Source organism: Cloeon dipterum, chromosome 1 (assembly GCF_949628265.1).
Source record: "Cloeon dipterum chromosome 1, ieCloDipt1.1, whole genome shotgun sequence".
NCBI classification, from domain to species: Eukaryota; Metazoa; Arthropoda; class Insecta; order Ephemeroptera; family Baetidae; genus Cloeon; species Cloeon dipterum.
Window position 1 is genome coordinate 32,844,799 of NC_088786.1, and position 20,650 is coordinate 32,865,448.

At 40.8% G+C, this 20,650-nt stretch overlaps 2 protein-coding genes across 7 annotated transcripts in view; one reads left to right on the forward strand and one right to left on the reverse strand.

Moving 5' to 3' along the window:
- Window positions 1–784: 784 nt before the first annotated feature.
- Window positions 785–9,846, forward strand: LOC135944506 (uncharacterized). Its single transcript, XM_065491505.1, has 7 exons — window positions 785–1,119; window positions 6,846–7,052; window positions 7,183–7,518; window positions 7,788–8,000; window positions 8,067–8,354; window positions 8,410–8,643; window positions 9,263–9,846. The coding sequence occupies exons 1-7, from the start codon at window positions 882–884 to the stop codon at window positions 9,631–9,633; spliced, it is 1,887 nt and encodes a 628-aa protein (XP_065347577.1). The 5' UTR covers window positions 785–881; the 3' UTR covers window positions 9,634–9,846.
- Window positions 9,847–9,888: 42 nt separating this feature from the next.
- The window catches only part of Lim3, a 34,211-nt gene continuing 23,449 nt past the window's right edge, over window positions 9,889–20,650 (reverse strand). For 3 of the 6 annotated variants that reach the window (XM_065497387.1, XM_065497388.1, XM_065497389.1), the window contains exons 3-8: window positions 15,525–15,699; window positions 14,944–15,158; window positions 12,127–12,322; window positions 11,836–11,999; window positions 11,448–11,669; window positions 9,889–11,126 (exon numbers count right to left, since the gene is read on the reverse strand). In XM_065497387.1, coding sequence (XP_065353459.1) covers window positions 10,981–11,126; window positions 11,448–11,669; window positions 11,836–11,999; window positions 12,127–12,322; window positions 14,944–15,158; window positions 15,525–15,699 — 1,118 coding nt within the window. In that variant the 3' untranslated portion in view covers window positions 9,889–10,980. Of the gene's footprint in view, window positions 11,127–11,447; window positions 11,670–11,835; window positions 12,000–12,126; window positions 12,323–14,943; window positions 15,159–15,524; window positions 15,700–16,647; window positions 16,869–20,650 lie in introns of those variants that run through there. The other 3 variants (XM_065497392.1, XM_065497390.1, XM_065497391.1) reach the window with 3 other exon arrangements.

Consider the following 20,650-nt stretch of genomic DNA (forward strand, 5'->3'; position numbering starts at 1 on the left):
AAATTTGACGATTTTAAACATTTTTTTCGCTCATTTTTTAGACAAGTATGAAGGGTCACGATTTACCTAAATATTAAATAAATTAAAATAAATAATTTAACTCACTATATCAACAGATATGTATAAAAACTTCCTAACTAAAAAAATAATGAAACGTTTCTTGGTAAAACATGCTACTTCCTTTAAATGAATTTACCGGCAAAAGTTTGGAATATTAAAAATATATTTTGGAATATTACAGCATGAAATTGTTATTTGATGTTAACATTAGCTCAAATTGCTGGAAATGTCAGGTTTTGCTCTAATTTAACGTAAATTGTTTTAAATCACGCAACAGTAAAATATATTAAATAAATTCCAAAACTGGAAGCCTATTATTGTTCAAATTAATTTTAAGGAGCATTCATTACAAACTTCTTTCTTTAATATTCAATCTAAAAACCCATATTATAATTAATACGCTTTGCACTCACAATCTGAGTACCTATTTTTGCACTTTTGAGCACCACCCCGATTAAAATGCAAACAAGGACGACAAAATCACAAGGAATCTTTCAAAAGAAGTATGTATATAGGAAATGTTTCGCCGTGTAAAACAGCAAAAAACGGAAACACTTTTGTCGAAATCCTGCAAAGTCCAAGGGAGTACAAAGGCCGAGAGCATTTACATTGATTTATATTTCTTATTTGTGGCGCAGTGTCTCTTCGGATGGGATTGGGAAGGCCGTGTGGTGTCCCGCGGCGTGGCGCTGGTGCTGCTCTGCGCGCTTAAAACGTCAGGGTCAGCCGGCTGGCGAGGCAGTCGAGGCTTGCACGCGGCCCTTTAGCGCGAGATGAGCCGCAGCTGAGTGACAAACAAACGCGCGCACCTTCAGCAAATCATGCCGACTCTGAGACTGCTGCTGGCACTGGCCACCCTGGCGGTGGCCGCCACCACGGCCGCCCCGGCCGCCGCCCCCGCCGAGGAGGCGGCCGCGCTCACGCTGGTGCAGCCGACGCGCCAGCCGCTGCCGGACACCTCCAACATCACCGGCGAGCTCATCGAAAGGCTCGGCGTCAGCAAGTTCTTCTCGCTCTGGCTCGTGTTCAACGACCCCACCGAAACAGACATTAAAACTGGTCAGTATCCGATGATGGCGCTCTGGCTCTTGAATTTTCTACAATTTAATTGGAAAATTTTTAATGGTGCTCGTTTATTATTTCTTTTCAATCGTTGCAAAGGGTAATTTTGTTTCACTGAACCATTAAAAATTGACACGCCGTCGCGAACTGGATAATTGGTTAGTACTTCGGGCCTTGAAATAATTTTTTTAATTTTAAATTTAAGTTAAAGCCTTTGATTTGAAGTCCTATGAATCGTAGAAGCTCCTAAGTTCGTGTTGGCGAATTGCGTGCTCTTTTTGAACGGGATGTTGGGCCAGGAGCTAAAAGCTACTCCCCTTGCAACAAAATGCGTCGTCTTTGGTCTGCGTGTCGTCGCGGGTTTATGTGTGCCTGCCGCTCGCGCGCTGTCGGATGCAAAGAATAACGGAACAAGGAGGCAGTCAGTCAGTCGAGCGATTCAGCCAGCGAGCACACACGTCTATTGCTCCGACACTCTCTGCCCCGCATTATGAATAGACGCACACACACACACACACACACAATTAATAATTTATGCACATCGCTCGGAACAATCAAACCGATTCAAATGCACAACCGAGCGAGCGGCCGCTGGAGAAGGACACGCTGGGTGGAAGAAACAGTATACTTGTTGCCGCAGTGGCGCAGCGATTCGTCATTATTGGTCCTTGGCCGCGGCGAGCCCTCACGCTTGTGGCCCTTTTTCAATTGCCACCGATTAAGCCCGCTGATAGGAGTCAACTTCGAAGGACGCACTCGCGGTGAAAATCGCAATATTCAGGGGAACATCGACGCAGTCCTCTAACAATTTTTATTAAATTTCAAACAAAAAAATTCAAACTAGTCCTTGTCAGCTTAAATATTATTAGAATTTATGTTTTGGTAGATACTTTTGAAGGAAGGGCTTGGAAATCAAATCTTTCTCTCCATGAGGACTGTAAATTTAAGACGGTTTTAAGGCAAACAAAGTTGGCCCTTTTTTAAGACTAATTTTTAGGAAAAAAAAAACGCAAAAAACGCATTTTTTACGTTAAATACAAAATCAGTCCTGCCAATCGCCGAGATTTTTTATTTTTAAAAATTGTTTTCATGATTTTGCGGCGATTGGCGGAACTAATTTTGGATTCCAGGACATTGAAAGAAGTCATTTTACGTGAACAATACACATTGGCAGGATTGAGTCTGAAATCGTAGCGGAATTGCCTTCAAATAGAAAGCAACCGCTGGCGCCATTTATTGGTGGCTTCAAACACTAAGAGTTTTCTCAATCGGTGAATTGAACGGTTTTCAATAATTGCCAAATATGTGTAGTATGAATGAATGTTGTCTAATACTAATTTCATCAAGTCGCCAACTTTTGACAAAGAGCTTCCCAATTGAGAATTGACTAATTAAAAAAATTGCAACTCAGTTGTAAAATTTCTTTGCTGGATTTCTCTCTCAAAGAATAAAAATGATCATATAAATCTAAATATAAAAATGCAATGAAGCAGACTTTTTTATTTTGAAAACTTTTACGCGCAATAGAATCGATCATAAATATTTTGGGCTTCAGTAAATTATTTCTGAAGTAACCATATAATTTGCACCTTTGACGGTTTTGGACTGTGTTAGTGCTTTCAGACACTCTTAAAGAGGAATGATACTGGAAAAGCCTAGAAAATGCTTGTTGCCAATGCATAAACTCGTCCCTTAGGATTCAGTTAAAGCCTAAATTGACCTAAGGAGCGCTGTAATTTTTCGCGAAAAATGGCTGGAAAGTTGCCGTGCTTTTCGAATGGTAATGGCTGTCTCCTTACTTGAAATCCGATTTAATTTCAAAACCAAGAATTTCCCCATTAAGTGGCATACACCGTTGGACAGATCTCGATGAGAGGAATCGGAATATGCTAAGAAAATATATTCAAGCACTGTAAATTTTGGAGAAAATTGGCAAAATTTGAATTTTTATTGTAGGAAGGTCATTTTTTTATTATTGCAAATTGTTGAACCAATTGTTTATCGGTCAATTGTTTAAGGCATCCAACAATTTAAATAATTTTCAATTGTTGCCCAGTATCATTCCACTTTAATTGGATTTTAATTATTAATATGGCTCAGTAAATACTGTAAAAACGGCTTCGAATTGAATGATTTGTGCCCTCCAAACGTCGATTGTATATAAAATTCTTAGCCTCAAGTTCAGACAAAATGAGTTTGTTAAATTTAGTCTTGCATGGTTACATCTTTATCTCTATGTTATAGGTAAATAGAAACCAAGAGTAAAAATTCCTAGTCAAGCTCTGGTGACAGAGGAAGGAAACAATAGTTTTTCTCTCTGTGTGAAAAAGAGCTTTGAACTTGAGTCGAAAGCCGTGATTAGTGATTAGCAATTCCGATTAAATAAAGCACAAATAGAGTTTTCCCTGTTTCATAACAAAGAGGAAAATATTGTGTCTGTGAGGCTGAAAAGCACGTGCAGACGCGGAGCGGAAAACAAACACTATAGAGTTAGATATAAAAGATTGACCCGCCGACGAACATGCTTTCGTCCGCGTGACTTTGAAACCATATCGCAATCCTACTTGCTACACTACTGCACTGTCAATTGACTTGAATGGCTTTGTCTCCGTTTCCATAAACAAAATTTGTATTGCTGCCCTTCTTTGCTTCCGACTTATTCTGCCGAGACAGCATAATATCCGCACAAAACCAGTTCAATTATTAATAATTTTTAACTGCTTACGTGCTTTTAAACTAAAGCTAAAATTTTAAATTCATGCAGCTATTGTTAAGCAATTTAAATAATACTATTTTTACTTTAAACATGAATTGACAACGGATAAGTTGTTCTGAAGACAGATATAATAAGTCAAGATATTCAAAATTCGAAATTGGAAGTGTAAAGAAGAACCCGTGGACAGACCAACGAATTAAGATTTGTTAGACTTTGAGATTGGGTATTTGCTAACGAATGCGTGTATAGCGATTTTTAAAAATCCCACCTTCACTGGCTTGAAATATAAAGCGGCAGCGGTGACGCATGTCAGCAAATGATACGATTTCGAAACCACGTGCCACTGTAAGATTACAATTTCATTCGAAACCACCGCTTGCGGTTTAATAATGAGTAAGCACACGCATGCAGGGAGTGCAAAGAGCCCAACAATAAACACATGATATCATCGCGGCAGGCCAGAAGCCAGAAGGATACGCATTGTCTGACACGACGACGGTTATAAAACTAATAAGGCGTTTGCACTGCACCTCGTGCATAATTGCAATGCGAGAATTCGCGTGACATAATTTTTCTCCAGCGCAGCTAGCAAGGAAAACGAGCTGTTTATAATGTTTTTGCAATAAAAAAAGCCTCTCGCTTTGCGCAATCCCGTCCATTGTCATTTCGAGCAGTGCTTTTGTTGACAAATGCCGAATAATCTGTTACTGACACCCGTTGCAAAAGAACCGCTTGGCGATATAGCAATTAGCCATCGCAATCTAACAAATTTAAGTGGGATAAACAATCAAATTGGTCGAGAAGTTCGAAAAGGTTGGGCAAACAGGCCTTCATTTCAATTAGGAACTCAGAACGAAGAAATAAAATCAAAAGAATTTTCTTCACATTTTTCACCGGCAAAAATATTAAGCCAACAGAATTTTATTACTACAGTGTACTCATTAGAAATATTTTAATATTTGCATTTAATTTCTTCCCCAAAGTCGATCTTTGTCCTTTTCGTTGGAATCTTTCAACGTATTTCACCTCTCGAAAATTCCAAGGGCATTTACCATTAATTTTTAATCACGGAGCGTTTTTCTTGAGTGTGACGCAAGAATCCGTTGGTCCTCTGAAAGGGTTGTGTGTGTGTGCGCCCGAGAGAATAAGCCGGAATTTGGATGCGATAAGCGTTGCGGCGCGACCTGGACGAGCCGAAAATTGAGGCTGAGTGCTTTTCGTGGTTTGCCCGTCGGTGGCGAGCGCGCAGGAGGAAAACACAACGCGTAATTAAAGAGCTAGCCGACTCGAGAGGTCATCCACACCTGCTGCGCGCGACGAATGCGCCTCTCCGAGTGACGTAAGAAGAGCACTCGGAGAACTTTCTCTCCGGAATACGAGAAATGGATCTCGGGGACGCGTTCGCCAATTGGACTTTGCTTTTTGAATCACAATTTGTCTCGTATAGCGAGAGAGTAAGGTTCAAAGAGGGGCACTGTTCTAGTTGAGGGATTGAGGAAAGTCGGTGCGTTGGTGACTCTATAGCGCCGAGTGAATCACTCTGGGAGCGGCAACAAGTTTACTTCAAATGGAATTATTTAGCGATAAATTGAAAAGTCTTATTCACTTGTTTAAATACTTCAAAACCTAAAAAATCTTTGTTGCTAATCAGTTAAAGCCAAAATTGAGCTAGCGATTTTTTATGAAAGTTTCCGCAAAGTTAGTGGTGAGGACTGTCTTCCTACTTGAAATCGTATTTTATTTCGCAACGTGGAGTTTCCCCAAAATTTGTCTTACGCCGTTGGATAGACCTCGACTAGAGGAAACAAAATTTGCCAGGGAAATATGGTAATGCACCAAATAATTTGGAGAAAACTGGCAAAATTTAAATTGTATTATTATAACAAGGTCCTCTTTTAATCATTGCAAATTCTAGAACAAATTATCAATAATTATTGTTGTTAAAATAACAATATTGATCAACTTATAATTTTAGCCAACTATTTAAATAATTTTAAATTGTTGCTACTTTAAATAGCGTCCTAGTGAAGGCAAAAAATTCTTCAAAATTGGCAGGTCTTTTATTATTGATATTTATTTTAAAAAATATACAAATTTAAACAGAGTATGTATGCCTTTACAAAATATTTTTAAAGTCCATGCATTTTAATTTAAATTGACAGGCTGTTTTGAGACTTATTTTATTTTTAATGTTTACAAACCGTTCAAAATGAAGAGTGGAGGCACAATTTTTAAATCACTGTTCAAAATTTCACATCTCTGCGTTAAATCCAAATATATAAATATAAAGCTGCAAGTAGGGACAGTCATAAAAACGCTTGAAAGGCCAGAGTGTTTCAAAATCAAATTAACCATTTGCAAGTGATGCAACCTTGGCGTGCTCGTGGTCACGTGCGAACATCCGACAGGGAATTTCACGCCGCTAATTTATGAGCACAAGTCGAAGCAGCCGTTGACAATAATTATTGTCAAGAAAAGAACTCCTTTCTTGGCTCTGGCGTTCGCGGAATCGATGAGATATTTTCATGCCGTGTGACGGCAGGTTGGAAATTTTCGCGATTTCTTTAGCATGTTTGCTTTGGTGCAATTCTTTCCTCCTGGCCGGCCGTAATTGCGCTCGAGCGCGCGCGTTTGACCCTGAAACCGCTAATGAAAGGGAAGAAGAACGGCGGCGGTGTTACCAAATCGCGTTGAGTCAGCACTACTTGCTGCATTTCCCACGCCGAGCTATAACTAAATCGAAAAGCGGCCGACGCCAACAACAACACTGGCAAAGCCAAAATAACGAATTCGTTCGGAAAAGATAAAATTCTCGTCCGAGAGATTGGAACGGTACCGCGCGAAGCAGGGCATTCAATCCGCCAATTTGAATAAGGATGTGTTTTATTTTTTGCTTGAAGTTTAGCCGAGAATGCGGATCGAGGTAAAACTCGTTCTGCGCAAGTAACAGTGCAAAACCGAAAGATAAAGAGCGTGCTGAGAGGACAAAAATGTTGACATGTTACAGGCGTCGACTACGTGATCTTGGCACCTAAGGAACCGGCGCCACTGCAAAAAGAAGCTGACCCGCAAGACAGGCCGGCTATTGTCAAGAAGCTGCTGCTCGACCACGTGATTCTGGGCCAAAAGTTGAACCTAGCCGGCCGCGAGGACAAAAAACCATTCACTCTCTCAACGCTCGGCGGAAGGGACGTCGAGTTCTCTTTCAAACAAGGTATTAGAAAAATTCTACTTTTTACCAGTTGTGAGAATCAATTAAAATTTCACATAACAAGAAAACCACCGCCTCTCGCTGACCCAAATAAATAAAAAATAATGGTGCAATAATAATTCCGTTTTTCTAGACCAATGGTTCGCAAACGAAGCACTGATCGTGGGCTCGCCGGCCGAGATTCCTGCTCACGGCGAGTTGGTGGTGCTCAACAAGTACGCCTTCGCCGACTACGACCCTTCCGCAGCGCCAAAGGAAGGGTCGGAGGCGGCTTCGTCGCCGGCCCCTGCCGTCCTCAGCAGCAGCAGCCAGCCGGCTGCTGAGCCCACGACGGCGGCTCCCGAGGAACCCTTCCTCGGTGACCTGGCGGACGAGCTCTCTAAAATCACAGAGGTCTTCAACCTCACCAGAGTGCCAATCTTCAACAAGTTCCTACCTGACGCTAAAGTCTCAGAACTTCTTAAGCCTGGTATGTGTCACTTCACACGTCATTGCCAAATGGAGTAATTTCGTTAAAGAATTTTAATTTTAAAAGATTTTAAAGCAGTTTTACTTTTTTAAATAGGGGGAAGCTAAAGAAATAATATGTATATTACAATACATTATGTATGTCTGTTCATGTTTATATATATACATTAAAAGTATTAAAAATACAGACATTTTGTTATGTAAATAGCTAATATTTTGTTGCAAAATAATTTTAAATAATGTAAATAAAAATTTTAATTTTGCGATTAGGTGAACAATACACAGTGCTGTTCCCAATGGACAGAGCTTTCCAGAAGTGGCACCCCATTGATTGGGGATTCTACCCCTTCTCAGTACCTGAATTCACGTCAGAGATTGTCAGAAGCCACTTTGTTCACGGAACGCTCAGACTGGACCAAATCACTGATGGCTTTCAGACAAAAACCTTGACAAACAGGACACTAACCTTTAAAAAACTTCCAAGTAAGTTCAATTTTACAAAAACCATTCCGTGCAATGATTTGACTTTTATTAATTCAATTTTTTTAGGCGGTGACGTGATTGTGAATGGAGTCCCCGTAATGCGCCGAGAGGTTGCCTTGCAGAAGGGCACCGTGCTGGTCATCCCGGACGTGCTGTTCGTGAACCACCAAGTGGTGCAGGAGCTGAGAGCCAAAAACATGGACAAAGAGACGCCGCCGCTGATCGCGTTCCCTTGGTGGAACGCCCAGTTCCTCTCGCACGCCTTTTTGAGCCTCGACAAGAACGGCACCTTCCCCTCCATCGAAAGGCTGCTCAACATGGTGCCCAACCTGCACCTGAGAGTGCCGGGAAAAGGTTCGATCGAAAAAAATTCATAGCTTTGACAGAGCTCATAAATGTCTAATTTTAGACTACACCTTTTTGGTGCCCACGGAAGACGCGTTCCAGAAGGCAGGACTGTCCATTCCAACTTGGTGGAGCAGCGAAAAACACCAGTCCGACGTTTTGAGCCCCAAGAAGATGGAGACCATCGAGGATTTCCTCCTGAGACACCTGATTCATAGACGATTCTACATGAGGGAGCTCGTACCTGAATTGCAAATGCAGTCTCTCGACTCCACCACGTACATCGTCGAGCACAAAGGTGAAAAATCTTTGTTTTCCGAGAATTTTTGATAATATGAGAGTTTCTGAATTGAAAAAATGGCTGATTATGAAATTAAGATGACTTTAAAAAAATGTTTCTTTAAATTTAGACGGCTCTAGGCTATATTCAGATGAGTTTGGTACATTTTCAGGGGGATGTTGCAACATTATTTACATTTTGTTTTACTCAAATCAAATTTTAAGATTTTATAGCCACATGGCTTCAGTGATTTTTTTATAATTTTTTACGAAAATTATAATTCTATTTCAAACTATTAGGTAAAATCTGTTGAAAACGTCCCTTAAAAATCACATTTCAAGGACAAATTATATTAACCAAACGAAACTGAACCCTATATTTCCAATTCAAATCATGAAGATTGTAATTTTACACCAAATGAAAATGATTAATCATAAAAATGTATTTTTGCACAGTAAAAATATTAAAAACTTTTTTTGAAGCTCATTTGCTGTCTGAAAAGTGGGTAATACGTACATAAAAAATCGGTTTGCTGTCTTAAATTCCCACGCATGGCGTGATAAATAATCAATCAGTTAAAAAATTTAATTCCAACAAGAATTTTCGTTGAACTTAACACAAACTTCATTTATTCCAGATTCGAAAATCTTCCTGAAGACGGGTGGCGTGGAGTCGCAGATTGTACAGGGCGACAACTTCGTGTACAACCTGGGCACGATTTTGTTCGTGGACACGGTGCTGAGCGACAACGTGGAGGCACTCCGGGCCCTGACCCTGGAGCCGGCGCCGATGGAGACGACGGAGCCGGCCAAGGAGGTCGAGGACATGACCGAGCTGCTGAGCCCGGTGTACATCGAGGAGGTGAGCAGCGAGTCGCTGACCGGCGCCAAGGACGTGCTCGTCGACGAGGCCAGCGCTGAGCAAACGACGACAACGCAGGCTGCCCCGGTGACCGACGAGGCCAGCACCGAGAGCAACGCCATTCCCCAGCTGCCTTCTGAACCGTGAAAACAAACTATTTCGCCCCCTTGCTGCCCCATCTCCATTTTCACTCCAAGGATCAAATTTTGTAATTTATTTTTGTGTACCTAATTAATTGAGTGTTTTCATTGATATCTAGTACACACGTTTAGCATTGTTTCTCATTAGAGGTACATCATCTAGAATTGTAATGTTGTTGGATGACTATTTTTACTAAAAATAAAAGCCAAATACTCTACACGACAGTTTGGTTTCATTTTTTTTTAAAGAATAACGCAAGTGCTCTGTTTCCTCACAACGTGTTGAATTCTTTTTTATTTCCTATTTGAGAATGCATTTTGAAACATTCATTTCATACATATCAGATCTCAATGACACTGGTTCAATGAATCACGTGAGAGAGAGAGAGAGAGTGGTTGTTTTTAGCACAAAATTTTCCACCAAACCACTGAAGTTTTACAACAAAATCTTTTCTTCGTGGCAAACATTTAGGCGCCGAGGAGAGGTACACAAATCCAAAAGTTTCAGTAATGTGTGAGTGTGTGTGCTAGTTTAATATGGTGACTGTTTTCCTCCACACTTACCAAATCAGGCTTCAACTTTGAAAAAACTTCATTTAGAGGACTAGAAGAGCCATCAAAGTTTTTACATTTTATATATAATCTTAGTTTGTATAGAGGGCTAGATATATATTAATTTGTTATGTGTACAAAATCACAGAAAGGACACCAAATGCATGATGATGACGATGATGCAAATCATTTTCATATAATTTACTTATAATAATACTTCTCGTGATGTGAGATTGACAATTTTCAACCAGTGACTAGCTTCTTCTGACTTTTTTTTGGTAACAAAAATTGGTGGACAGAATCGTCCTGACATAGAATATGACTCTTTGTGTATAATATGAGATTCAAATAGTAGAACTGAGATTTGTCAAATATTGACATATTAATTTGGTTGATTTTGAAATTTCTCTCAAAACGTCTTAAGCAATAAGATGATATTTCACCAACCCCGGCGAGTAGAAGCTGGGGGAGGAACAAAACAAATCAAGTAAAAACAAAACAAAACAATTTGTGCAGTCAATCAGGTCTTAGTGACTCACTAAAAATCAATCAAATCGAATTTCTCCCAACTCACCCTCGGGGGCAATAACCAACAATTTCTTTCTTCAGAACTGATTCAAACCGAATAATAATGAAGAATATAAATGCGTGGATACGATGGCGCGAGCCCATTTCTTTCGGAATAAAATCGACACTTTGCCGCTGCATTTTGATCACTAGGGGGTCTGCGGACCGTGACCACGTCCATGCCCGATTAAATTTTCGCTCACTCAAACCGCTGCCGTTTGAGTCTGTGCAAGCCTCAGTAGCGCGAACTGCCCACTTCGCCGAGCCACGAGTCGGGGCTGGGAGGGAAGTCAGGGTAGCCGTGCGGACTGTTGGTCGAACTCAGGTCTGAGCCGGGGCCCGCCTGCAACGAACTGCTCGCTGGCGGACCTGCCGTGCTTCCTGCAACGCACAAAATCGCGTTAGAATAGAGCCAAATATGAATATTCTTAAATAAAGAGATACCATATTTTGTAGTTAAATATTTTATTTAATTTACAAAGGGGATAGGAAATTATTTAAATTGACAAAAATTATGATCTATTTAAAATTTCACTGCAGTTTAAAGAATAGTGTTATTTTATATTAAAAAGGTTAAAAAATAAATACATTGTGGCACAAAATGTTCTTGAATTATTGCAAAGTAGCAAACTGTTACTGACACGTCTTATAATTTAATAATTAATTTAAATTTATGCTAAAATATTTTTAAAAAAATCTTACTGCTGGCTGCCAGGTTGAAGACGCCCATTGTGTCCCAGCCAGGGCCTCCGTGGTGAGCAGGGGGAACGATGTGTTGCGGGGGCGGCGAATGGCTCTGCGGCAGGAATGACGGGCTGCCCGGAGCACCAATGTACGAGTTTGCTCCGCGCGGTGACGCGGCCCCGCTCTCGCCCTCAATCGTCAGGTTGGCCACGGTGCTGTAGCTGTCATTGCTGTTCAAATCTGGAAAAGAAAAATAAATATAAATTTTGCTTTCCAAGTTACAACCACTTTAAGCAATTCAAAATTAAATATTACACAAATTAAGATTATTTTTACTGCCTTGCATTTTTCACAGCAATCCCTGCAGGATTTACATTTACAAACAAAATTTACAGATTTTTCTTACCGTGGCTGTAACTAGAGTCGAGGATTTCCCGCTCCGAGTCTTTGGTGTCCATTTTGTCTGAGCGGGGCGAGGAGGATCCAGCGCCGCTGCCCTTTATCGATCGGAAGTATTGACTCCAGCGGGTGCGGCCCGCGTCCTTTTTCAGCCTCTTTTCCTTCGCTCTCCTGCAACAAAATCAAATAAAAAATCATCAATAAGAAAGTTTGATGTATGCAATCCGCAGGACATTCGTGTTGCGCGGGTTGCATAACAATCACCATGATGGATTCGAATGCGCGACGAGACGCGTACCTGTTTTGGAACCAGACCTGGACGACCCGCATGTCGAGGCCAGTGTCCTGGCTGAGCTGCTCGCGGACGTGCCTGGCCGGCTTGGGACTGTTGTTGTACGCCTGTTTCAGCGTCTCCAGCTGCTTGGCCGTGATGGTGGTGCGCGGCCGCTTGTTCGGCTGGTCGCCCTCCAGCGAGCCGTCTGAAACATCCCCGCCTGCTACTTTATCAGCTATTCAAATCAACAGCCAACGCTTTTTGATGACAATGAAATGGAATGAATTTTTGGGGGTAGGAGGTGGAAATTAAACCTTGCGGGATTTTCAACGAATTCTTCTCTTTTATAAACGTCAGTCACTTGGCGACTTAGTCTAACAGTTTACAAGGACCTTTGAACAGAATTGATATTCGACTTTCGAATTAACAATTTAAGAGAATCGACTTGAAGAACAATTTAAATTAGAAAAGAATTTACCCGATTGAGCCGGGTCCTTCACAATTAAACGCTCGGAACAATTTAGATGCGACTTGTTGGCTTCAGTGTCCGGCGAAAACTAATTTTAAATTCAAAATCTCTCTCTGTTGCATTAACTAATTTCTATCAATCTCATGAATAACAATACCCTAGACTAAAAATGAAAAAGGAGTGGAATCTCGGCTCCGCAACCACTACAAATTCAAGGAAAATAAAATACAACAATACACTTGAAAAAAACGCTTCTATTTTAATCGGTAATAAATTACAATTTCATCCCTCATCAATTTAGCCAGGTTGTCAGTTGTAAAGAGAAATTTAGTAAATGAAATTCCGAAGACGCTTTGAATTTAAAAAATCAGGGATCTGAATTTATGGGACATTTTAGTAAAAAAAGGCAGGGGCAGCAAAAGACCCAGAGGGTTGAGGTGCCATTGTGCAAAGGGAAATCGTGTGAGTCGCTCATATAAGCAGCAAAAAAAATAATAAGCCTGTGAACGAATCATTGAATAAAGGAGGAAACACGCGCGTTATTCTCTTTGTTGTGAAACAACCTCCAACCTCTGTGAGTTGGAGCGGGTGGCAGGTACCTGAGGGTATTCGCCGTGGAGGTCGCCAATTGTTACAAGGAATTTGTTTGACACGCCGGACTCTTTAAGCGGAACGAAAAATGTAGCTATACATATAACAATAACAAAGCAGAGACATTGTCCAGCGAATGTAAGATTTTGACTAAATCTTTTGAGGAACCAGCCGTTGGCTCGCATTGTTAAAAGGCATTCTCATGAGTGTCAAAGCAATGGGAGGTATTTGAGCAGTTCGGAGATCTAATACTGGCCACCCAATGTCAGAGATGGCAAAAAATGGTTAGTTTAGTGACTCAAAATGCTCAAATTGCTCAACGGGCTAGGAGGCGACTCGCCACTTGCTGGTTTGCACCTTTCCAGCATGCGTGATTTGGCTTCACGGGACGAATGTCTAGCGTTTCCATGCAGTCCACGGTGCGGAGGCAAGTGGCCCTTGAGTGGGCTGCGTCCCTGAAATGTGCGGCCTGGGGCGCCCTTGTTATCCGTTCGCGGTGTTATTGGCACTCGGAATTCAGCATTCGTGCTAGCGCAGTGCGCGCCCTTCCCTGTCCGAGAGGACAGGAATAAGAAGAGAAAAAAAAAGAAATTTGCAAAATTTTCTCAATCCAGTCCTGCGAATTCAGATCCCAATTGTAAGCAGAGACAATGTGATTTGAATTAGACAAGTTTAGCCGTTTGCGATTCGAATTCAAACGGAAATTGATCCTTTGAATCCTCCAACGTCGCTCAAGTGAGTGTGTCTCACGCTTTGTTTGGTCGTGTAGCACAACAATGTAGCACCTCGTCTGATAAAGCAAATTCCACTTTGTTGACTCGATCGGCGAGTAACGACGTGTGTGTGTTTCTAATCTATCAACATGCACACATATTAGACTGGCTGACGAGCAAACACCGTGCCACCGCTAATCGTTATACGTTATCTATTTAATTAAAGCTCTCGACGCCTCGAGTGGAGCAAACACGAATCGCGTCGTGTTTTTCAGCCCACCTTTGCAGCACAAAAGGCGAATATATGATTAAATTGTGCGCCCAACTGTCACTGTTTGCTAAAGCTCTGACACGCCTGACACTTTGCGTATTATATTAAAACGAGATCTGTTGACTTTTCCTCCCAAAATTATCGTTATATGTGTGCCATACTGCTCGAATGTGAAATTTTAGTCTTTTCTATGCACATTACGGATTAAGAATGGTTTGAAGAGGGACGATATACCGCGAAACTAAAAGAAATCTTTATTGTTGGTAACGTTTAAAACAACTCTAAAGGATTGCATTCAAGCCAAAATTTACAGTAAGTGGTTGTAAAGTGCTTTTCCAATGAAGAGCGCACTCGTCTGCCTGAACTTGGGATATGAATTTATTTCGTGATGAGGAATCACCTTGGCATAAAGGGCATAAATATATACCATTGAGTAGATCACGTCGTTTATCATGCATATTTGGTCAAGCGTCGTTAAATTCGAGGAAATTTGCAGAATCTGCTGATGGTTAGCACACTTTGATCATTGAAATTTGCAGAGTACAACTTTATTAAACAAGTTAAACTCAAACAATGATTACTCAAGTCAAAAATGTAAATAAATTTAAACGTTTCATATGGTTTGAATCAATTTAACCTTCAATAATTATCCTTTAATGCATTTTTTTAAATAAATTTGAAGAGTATTTGTTTGCTCTTGCACATTTGAGTTTGTTTTGTTCGAAATTTCCTAAATTTTAATCACCTTGCAAATAAAATGGAAGAAGTTTAAAAAGACAAGGGATTAAAAGTCTCACCTTTGCTTCTGGCGGTCTCCCAGTCGGCCTTGCACACGAGTCTTCGGTCGTCAGTGAGGTAGAACTCGTCGCCAGTGGCGAGCTGCCTGGAGCAGAGTGCGCATGCGAAGCAGCCGAGGTGGAAGACGTGTTCCTGCGCCCTGCGCACCACCTGCGTCGGAGGGATGCCCTGGTCACAGCCGGCGCACTTGGTGCCGAACCGCCTGCCGAAAAGCCTGCGTTCACTGACCGTGAAGGGCAGAAGTGGGCCCGAGCGTTATTTGCAGTCAATTTTTCAACAGTAAATAAAAAAAATCAGCACCGAAAATAATTGACTCAACTGTGGTCATTGCATGGCGGGTTTTAGAGTGAAACAATTTGGATAAAACGGTAGGAAATGGTTAAGAAGAGGATTTTAGCAGCTGAAAAGACATTTTTTTATTTTAATTTACTGTGGAGGAGATTTGAGTGAGGGAATTAATCAAATAATAAATCGATTGTTGGCTAAAAAAGAGCTCACGGCGGTACTGATCCTGATTTTTTTTCGCTCGAAATTGACTGCTTGCTTTGCTCGAGCCCAAGCGGCAAAAATTGAGACTCACTTGAAAAAGTCCTCCTTGCAGAAGACGTCACCATGTCGGGCGTAGCAGCGCTCGGCCAGCTGGGCGCCGCAGTCGGCGCACTTGAGGCAGCGCGCGTGCCATGGCCGGTCCAGCACCTTCAGGATGAAGCGGTCCAGGATCAGCTCCGAGCAACCTCCGCACCGTGGAATTGTTGCTGCAGACACGACATGAGAGACGGTTTAAAATCGATCAAGAGAGCGGAATTTCAAAGAATTTTATAATACACTGAGCAGTTTTCTTTAAAAAAATGCTTATGTCCGGAGGATTTAATACTAAATTGCACCAGTCCTCCATTTTCAGTTTGGAAACCTGCTTTTTTAATTCGATTAAAAGCATTCCGTTCGCAAACGGAAAATATACCGAACAAAGCGTGGAACTTTTCCGTCATGTGCGTCATATCTGGGTTCGAGTGTTGGAGTGCGGGCTGAAAGCCGGATGGGCTGTCATCGTGAAATGAAAACACAGCAAGCACGTGCCACAATTTAGTCGCTTTCCTCTCAACATATCCGCTGAGAACTCAATAAATGTGCTGCCTTTTGTTTTCAACATTCGGAGGGACGGCTGCCACAAAATTTATTGCTTAACATGTTGTATAGGAAATTGTGTCATGCACTAATGTGCACTGATAAAATGGTCCGGTGCTTTAGCACCTCTAGAAAATTTAATACTTTCATATAGAGCCAAAATGTTGCTAGGATTTAAAAAAAAAGTATTAAATTATTTGAGAAATTTGCTTTTATAATTTTTGAGACATCGCTAGCTATAATTTGTGGTCAGGAAACAATATTAATTTGTATTCAAGTCGAGCAGTAGCAGTGAAATATTAAATTAAGAAATTTTGTTGTGATTATTGTGGGAGGGAAGTACAAAGTAACGAAAAAAAACTTTTTAATTAATTCATTATAATATATACTCTGACTGATTCCGCTACGAAACTCGAATATTTTTTACATTGATTAGAAATTATCCAAAATTTAACCCTTCAGCTTTTGTGGAAATTTTCCCTTTTCAAACAAGAAATTTTACAACCTTCGAATTTTTCCCATCAAAATTAAATCAACCGGAAAATTTTAAATCAATATCTATTTGAAATGGTAAATACCGATGAGGGCCTGGTGTTGGAAGAGTTTGTTGTAGGCGAGGAGGGGTTCGAAGCCCCCGTCGGGGTCCTGCTCTGTGCACCGCTCGCTGATGAGCTTCATCGCGGCCGCGGCTCACCCAGCAGCACAGCACACATGACACAGTGGTAAAGCGGCCGCGCAGGATCGATCGACGGCGTTCGGACGGGCGGGCGTGCGTGCGGATCGGCGGTCCGTTCGCGACTGAGGGCTGCGGCCCCTCACTTCCCACCCCCGAGCGTATCGACCCCGGCGCCGGGGTGCGCGCGGCATTGGTGCGTTCGGGGTGGCTGACGTCGGCCGGGACACGCCCTGCTCGGCACCCCGCGAGGCCAGACCACACCCACCCCGTGAGAGAGGCGCAATTTATCCTCTGGCAGCGGCACAAATATCAATATTCGCTCTCGCACTGCTCCGCGCAGCACACAGCACAGCGCGGAGAGCAGAGCAAAAAGGAAAAAAAAGGAGACAAAAAGTTGCAGACGGTTCTTAATGCACGAAGAATCACAAGATGTTCCGCCGCCGATTAATCAATCTCTTTATTTTGCACCCCCTCGTCCTGCCGTTCGCTTTTTGCACTCGCCCAAGAGACTGCTGTTCGCTCGTCGAGCCAGCAGCCACGGCAGCAAATTTTTAATCAAGTTAATGTACTCCCAGCGGCCGCTTTGTTGCTTGTTTGCTCTCTGCTTCCAGCTTCAATAGCGAAATTTACATATCGACTTACTTTTGCAATCATTTATGTGCTATAATTCATTAAAATTGATTATGCTGTAACTGCTAACAGCCGTGTATTGAGAGACCATTAATAAATTGGAAGTATAATGTGTTTTACGATAAGTTTATACGGTAGCTATCGTTTGGTAAATATTGCAAAAAGGTTAGAGCATCGATTTTTGCTAGTACAAAACTTAAAAATCTGGCAAATGTTTATATCAGTACAGCTTTGCAAAATTATGTAATTTAGCTATCTCATCAATTGCTTTATAAAAGACAGTTAGCGCTGATTCAGTTTTTTAGCTCTAAAAGACTTCAGAATTTCTAATAGAACGTGTTAAATCTCGATTTGCTTTTATATAAAAGCATATATAGAAAGATTTGTATACATTATATAGTTCTACAATTTTGTAGATGACGATCTAAAAACAAAATTCCCACTTCCGAATCACAAACGCTAACATGAATTTTAAAAACTTATCCCATTAACTGCAAATTTTAATGTCTGAAGGATTATGGAAACAAGCAAATTTTGAAAATGTTCACCCGACATGCCCTCACGGATATGATTTTTATCAATATTCAAATAATTGTTTCCATCTCGGACTTATGTTTGTAAATTTTGTTATAGTGGCCATATATAGTATCAGTATATTATAATTTTTTACATGCGATGAATGTTTAATATAAACAGCCAAGTACAAAAGCAGCGTTACCTTTTATGTAAATTATATTCTCAACAATTAAAAATCAAAATATATTTATCCATTTCACCGTACTATAGTTATAAACTCGCACACTTTTCGAATGACAATCATGCGAAGGTAGTTTGTCATGTAGAAATATAAATGACAGTTCATCAAGTCCACGTATCACGTGTGTATTCATATTTTACGCTTAATTGAAGCTTTAAGAATAATTTTATTTATTTATGCACTTAAAATGAAAATATAGATAAAGTTAATATTTTAATTTAACGAAAAAATAATACATTATTGTTTTAAAAAAATTTTAGAAAATAAAATAAACAAATAATATCTATATACCTGTAGGAGCGGTAGTCGGATGAAGTAAAACACTCAACTACTGATTTTTAACTTTACTTAACTTCGTGTATTAGACTGAGTGAACAGAGAGTGGCCTAAACGGCTGGCCATAAAGTGCGTCGCGAAGTAGAGTTTTATTTGAATCATATTTATTGCTGTGCATTACTAATAAGGGTGAAATTGGGTTTGCCTTTATTGTCAGAGTTTATTGTAAATTGTAATATCGATGAATTGAGGAAACAATTAGTCAGCTAATTAATGTTGTTAATTTAAGTACATTTTGAGATAGGAGATACGGGGGAAACTTCTGGAGGTTTTCAGCACCATCTTAAGTGGGGGTGAGAAGTCACAAGCGCACAGGGCGCACTAGCACAAAGTGGGGGAGAGAGTCAGAGAGAGTCAGAGCCACCACATACCTAGAATTAAATACTATTAAATAATATATTTTATATTGTGGGTACGTGGAAGCGTTGACAGAAATGCGTATTCTTCATTGTAGTAATTCGTCTTTTATTCAAATGTCTCGTGGTTTAGTAATTAAGATCAAGACCAAGATCAAGATCAAGACCCGTAGTGCGGGTCTTATTAATTCGAGATCAAAGTTTCTAGAACATCCTCGCACGAAAACTCATCCTAGCCGGAGAGAGAATATTGTGTTGCGACTGCTGTCGTGCGAGGCTTAAGGTGCAGTGGGGGAGAAGGTGCAGCAAGGGTGCACTGATTGTTGCACACCTTTGTACTGCCACCTGGCGATACAGGTTAAAAGCAAAATAGTTATTACGACAGAAGTGGCGGGAAGGTGCCACAATATCATTAATTTAACTGTTTAGTAAAATGAACTTATGTATATAATTAATTAAAAATATCATAATTAACTTTTAAAAGAGTTAATGCGAGATCCTGTAACACGAGGGAAATTTTTGCCATGTTCATGTTGAAAACTTGATATTTAATTTTTATATCAAAATCAATAAGCACGACGTCTTTATGCTTTTTACATGTAAGAACTAAAACTGCACTATTTTTATTTTTCTGAAAAACGTCACTTATTGAGTAACTTAATATTAAATTTGTAGATTATTGATTTTCCCTACTGGGGACTGGTGCGTTAAATAGATCCATGCATAAACAGCTTTAAATACTCTGAAAATTGAGCCAGAGGTTGGTTTAAACAATCTGAGTTGAAATTAAATTTGCTGGCGCTGTAAACGTTAAACTTGGCATATGGTTTTTCTGTTGAATTGAAATTGATATGCCAACTGCAGAGAACTTCAGGAAATTAGTACAAGGATTATCTCGAGTCACGATTGCAATAGGCCGAAACCCAAACAATTTGCCAACGTGCTTCTCTCGTTTCTCAGCGTTTGCACAAACAAGCGAAAAACAAACAGAGCGGGCGGACCGTGTGCTGTGCTGGAAAGGTCTGCTTGTGCCGGCGTGGATACGTGCTCAAATAATCATTTAGTGCAACAAAGTGCGCGCTCGCCCTTTGCCAGTTTCCGGCAGAAAGTCGGTCAGAGCAGAGAGCGAGTAGTGCGGTCCCCGCGGGGCCACGTGTGCAGTCTTTGAAACAAGAGCCCACTCGGCGCTAATCTGCGACACGTGCCGCCTTTCACGGACTAGAAAGAGAGAGATGCAAACTTTGCACAGGCTTCGCTGCCAATGCCGCCGACAGCATCCCTGCCTCGCTTGATACTCTCGTCATTACTTTCGCGGGCTTCCTCAGTCCTGATTTCAGCTCTGACACATCTGACACTCGCATCATCTGCACCCGGCTGGATTAGTCTCGAAGCCCAACATGTTCTCCGTGATGTGCAGCTGATTGGAAGGTGAAAGATCGTAGAAAGAAGCTTTCAGATTACGCCTCATTTTCAGACACGTTAACTTATATGTGATTTTGACGATTTTGACATTGAAAATTAAGGATTGCATCCGATTTCGTAGAGGCTTTCCCTAGCATACTATTTTTTATACATAAAAAAATGCTTGATATGAATTTAAATTGATTTTACTTTGGATCAGATAGGCAACTATACCCCACACATCAGAAAATAAATGAAAAAATAATGAATAAACTAAGCCTATATGTCCAATTCTGGTAGAGGTCTGAGGATCTTGAGGATTTTTTACTGTAAATAGACCCCATTTGCATAAAAAAGCCATATTGAAAAAAAAACGACTTTCTCACAATTGTCAATTATATGGGCGCTATAAAATATAGAATTTA

Coding starts and splice junctions, on each gene's coding strand:
- LOC135944506 (XM_065491505.1), top strand. CDS start 882: ATGCCGACTCTGAGACTGCTGCTGGCACTGGCCACCCTGGCGGTGGCC. Junction 8,001..8,066: donor AACCTTTAAAAAACTTCCAA/GTAAGTTCAATT, acceptor CAATTTTTTTAG/GCGGTGACGTGATTGTGAAT. Junction 8,644..9,262: donor GTACATCGTCGAGCACAAAG/GTGAAAAATCTT, acceptor CATTTATTCCAG/ATTCGAAAATCTTCCTGAAG.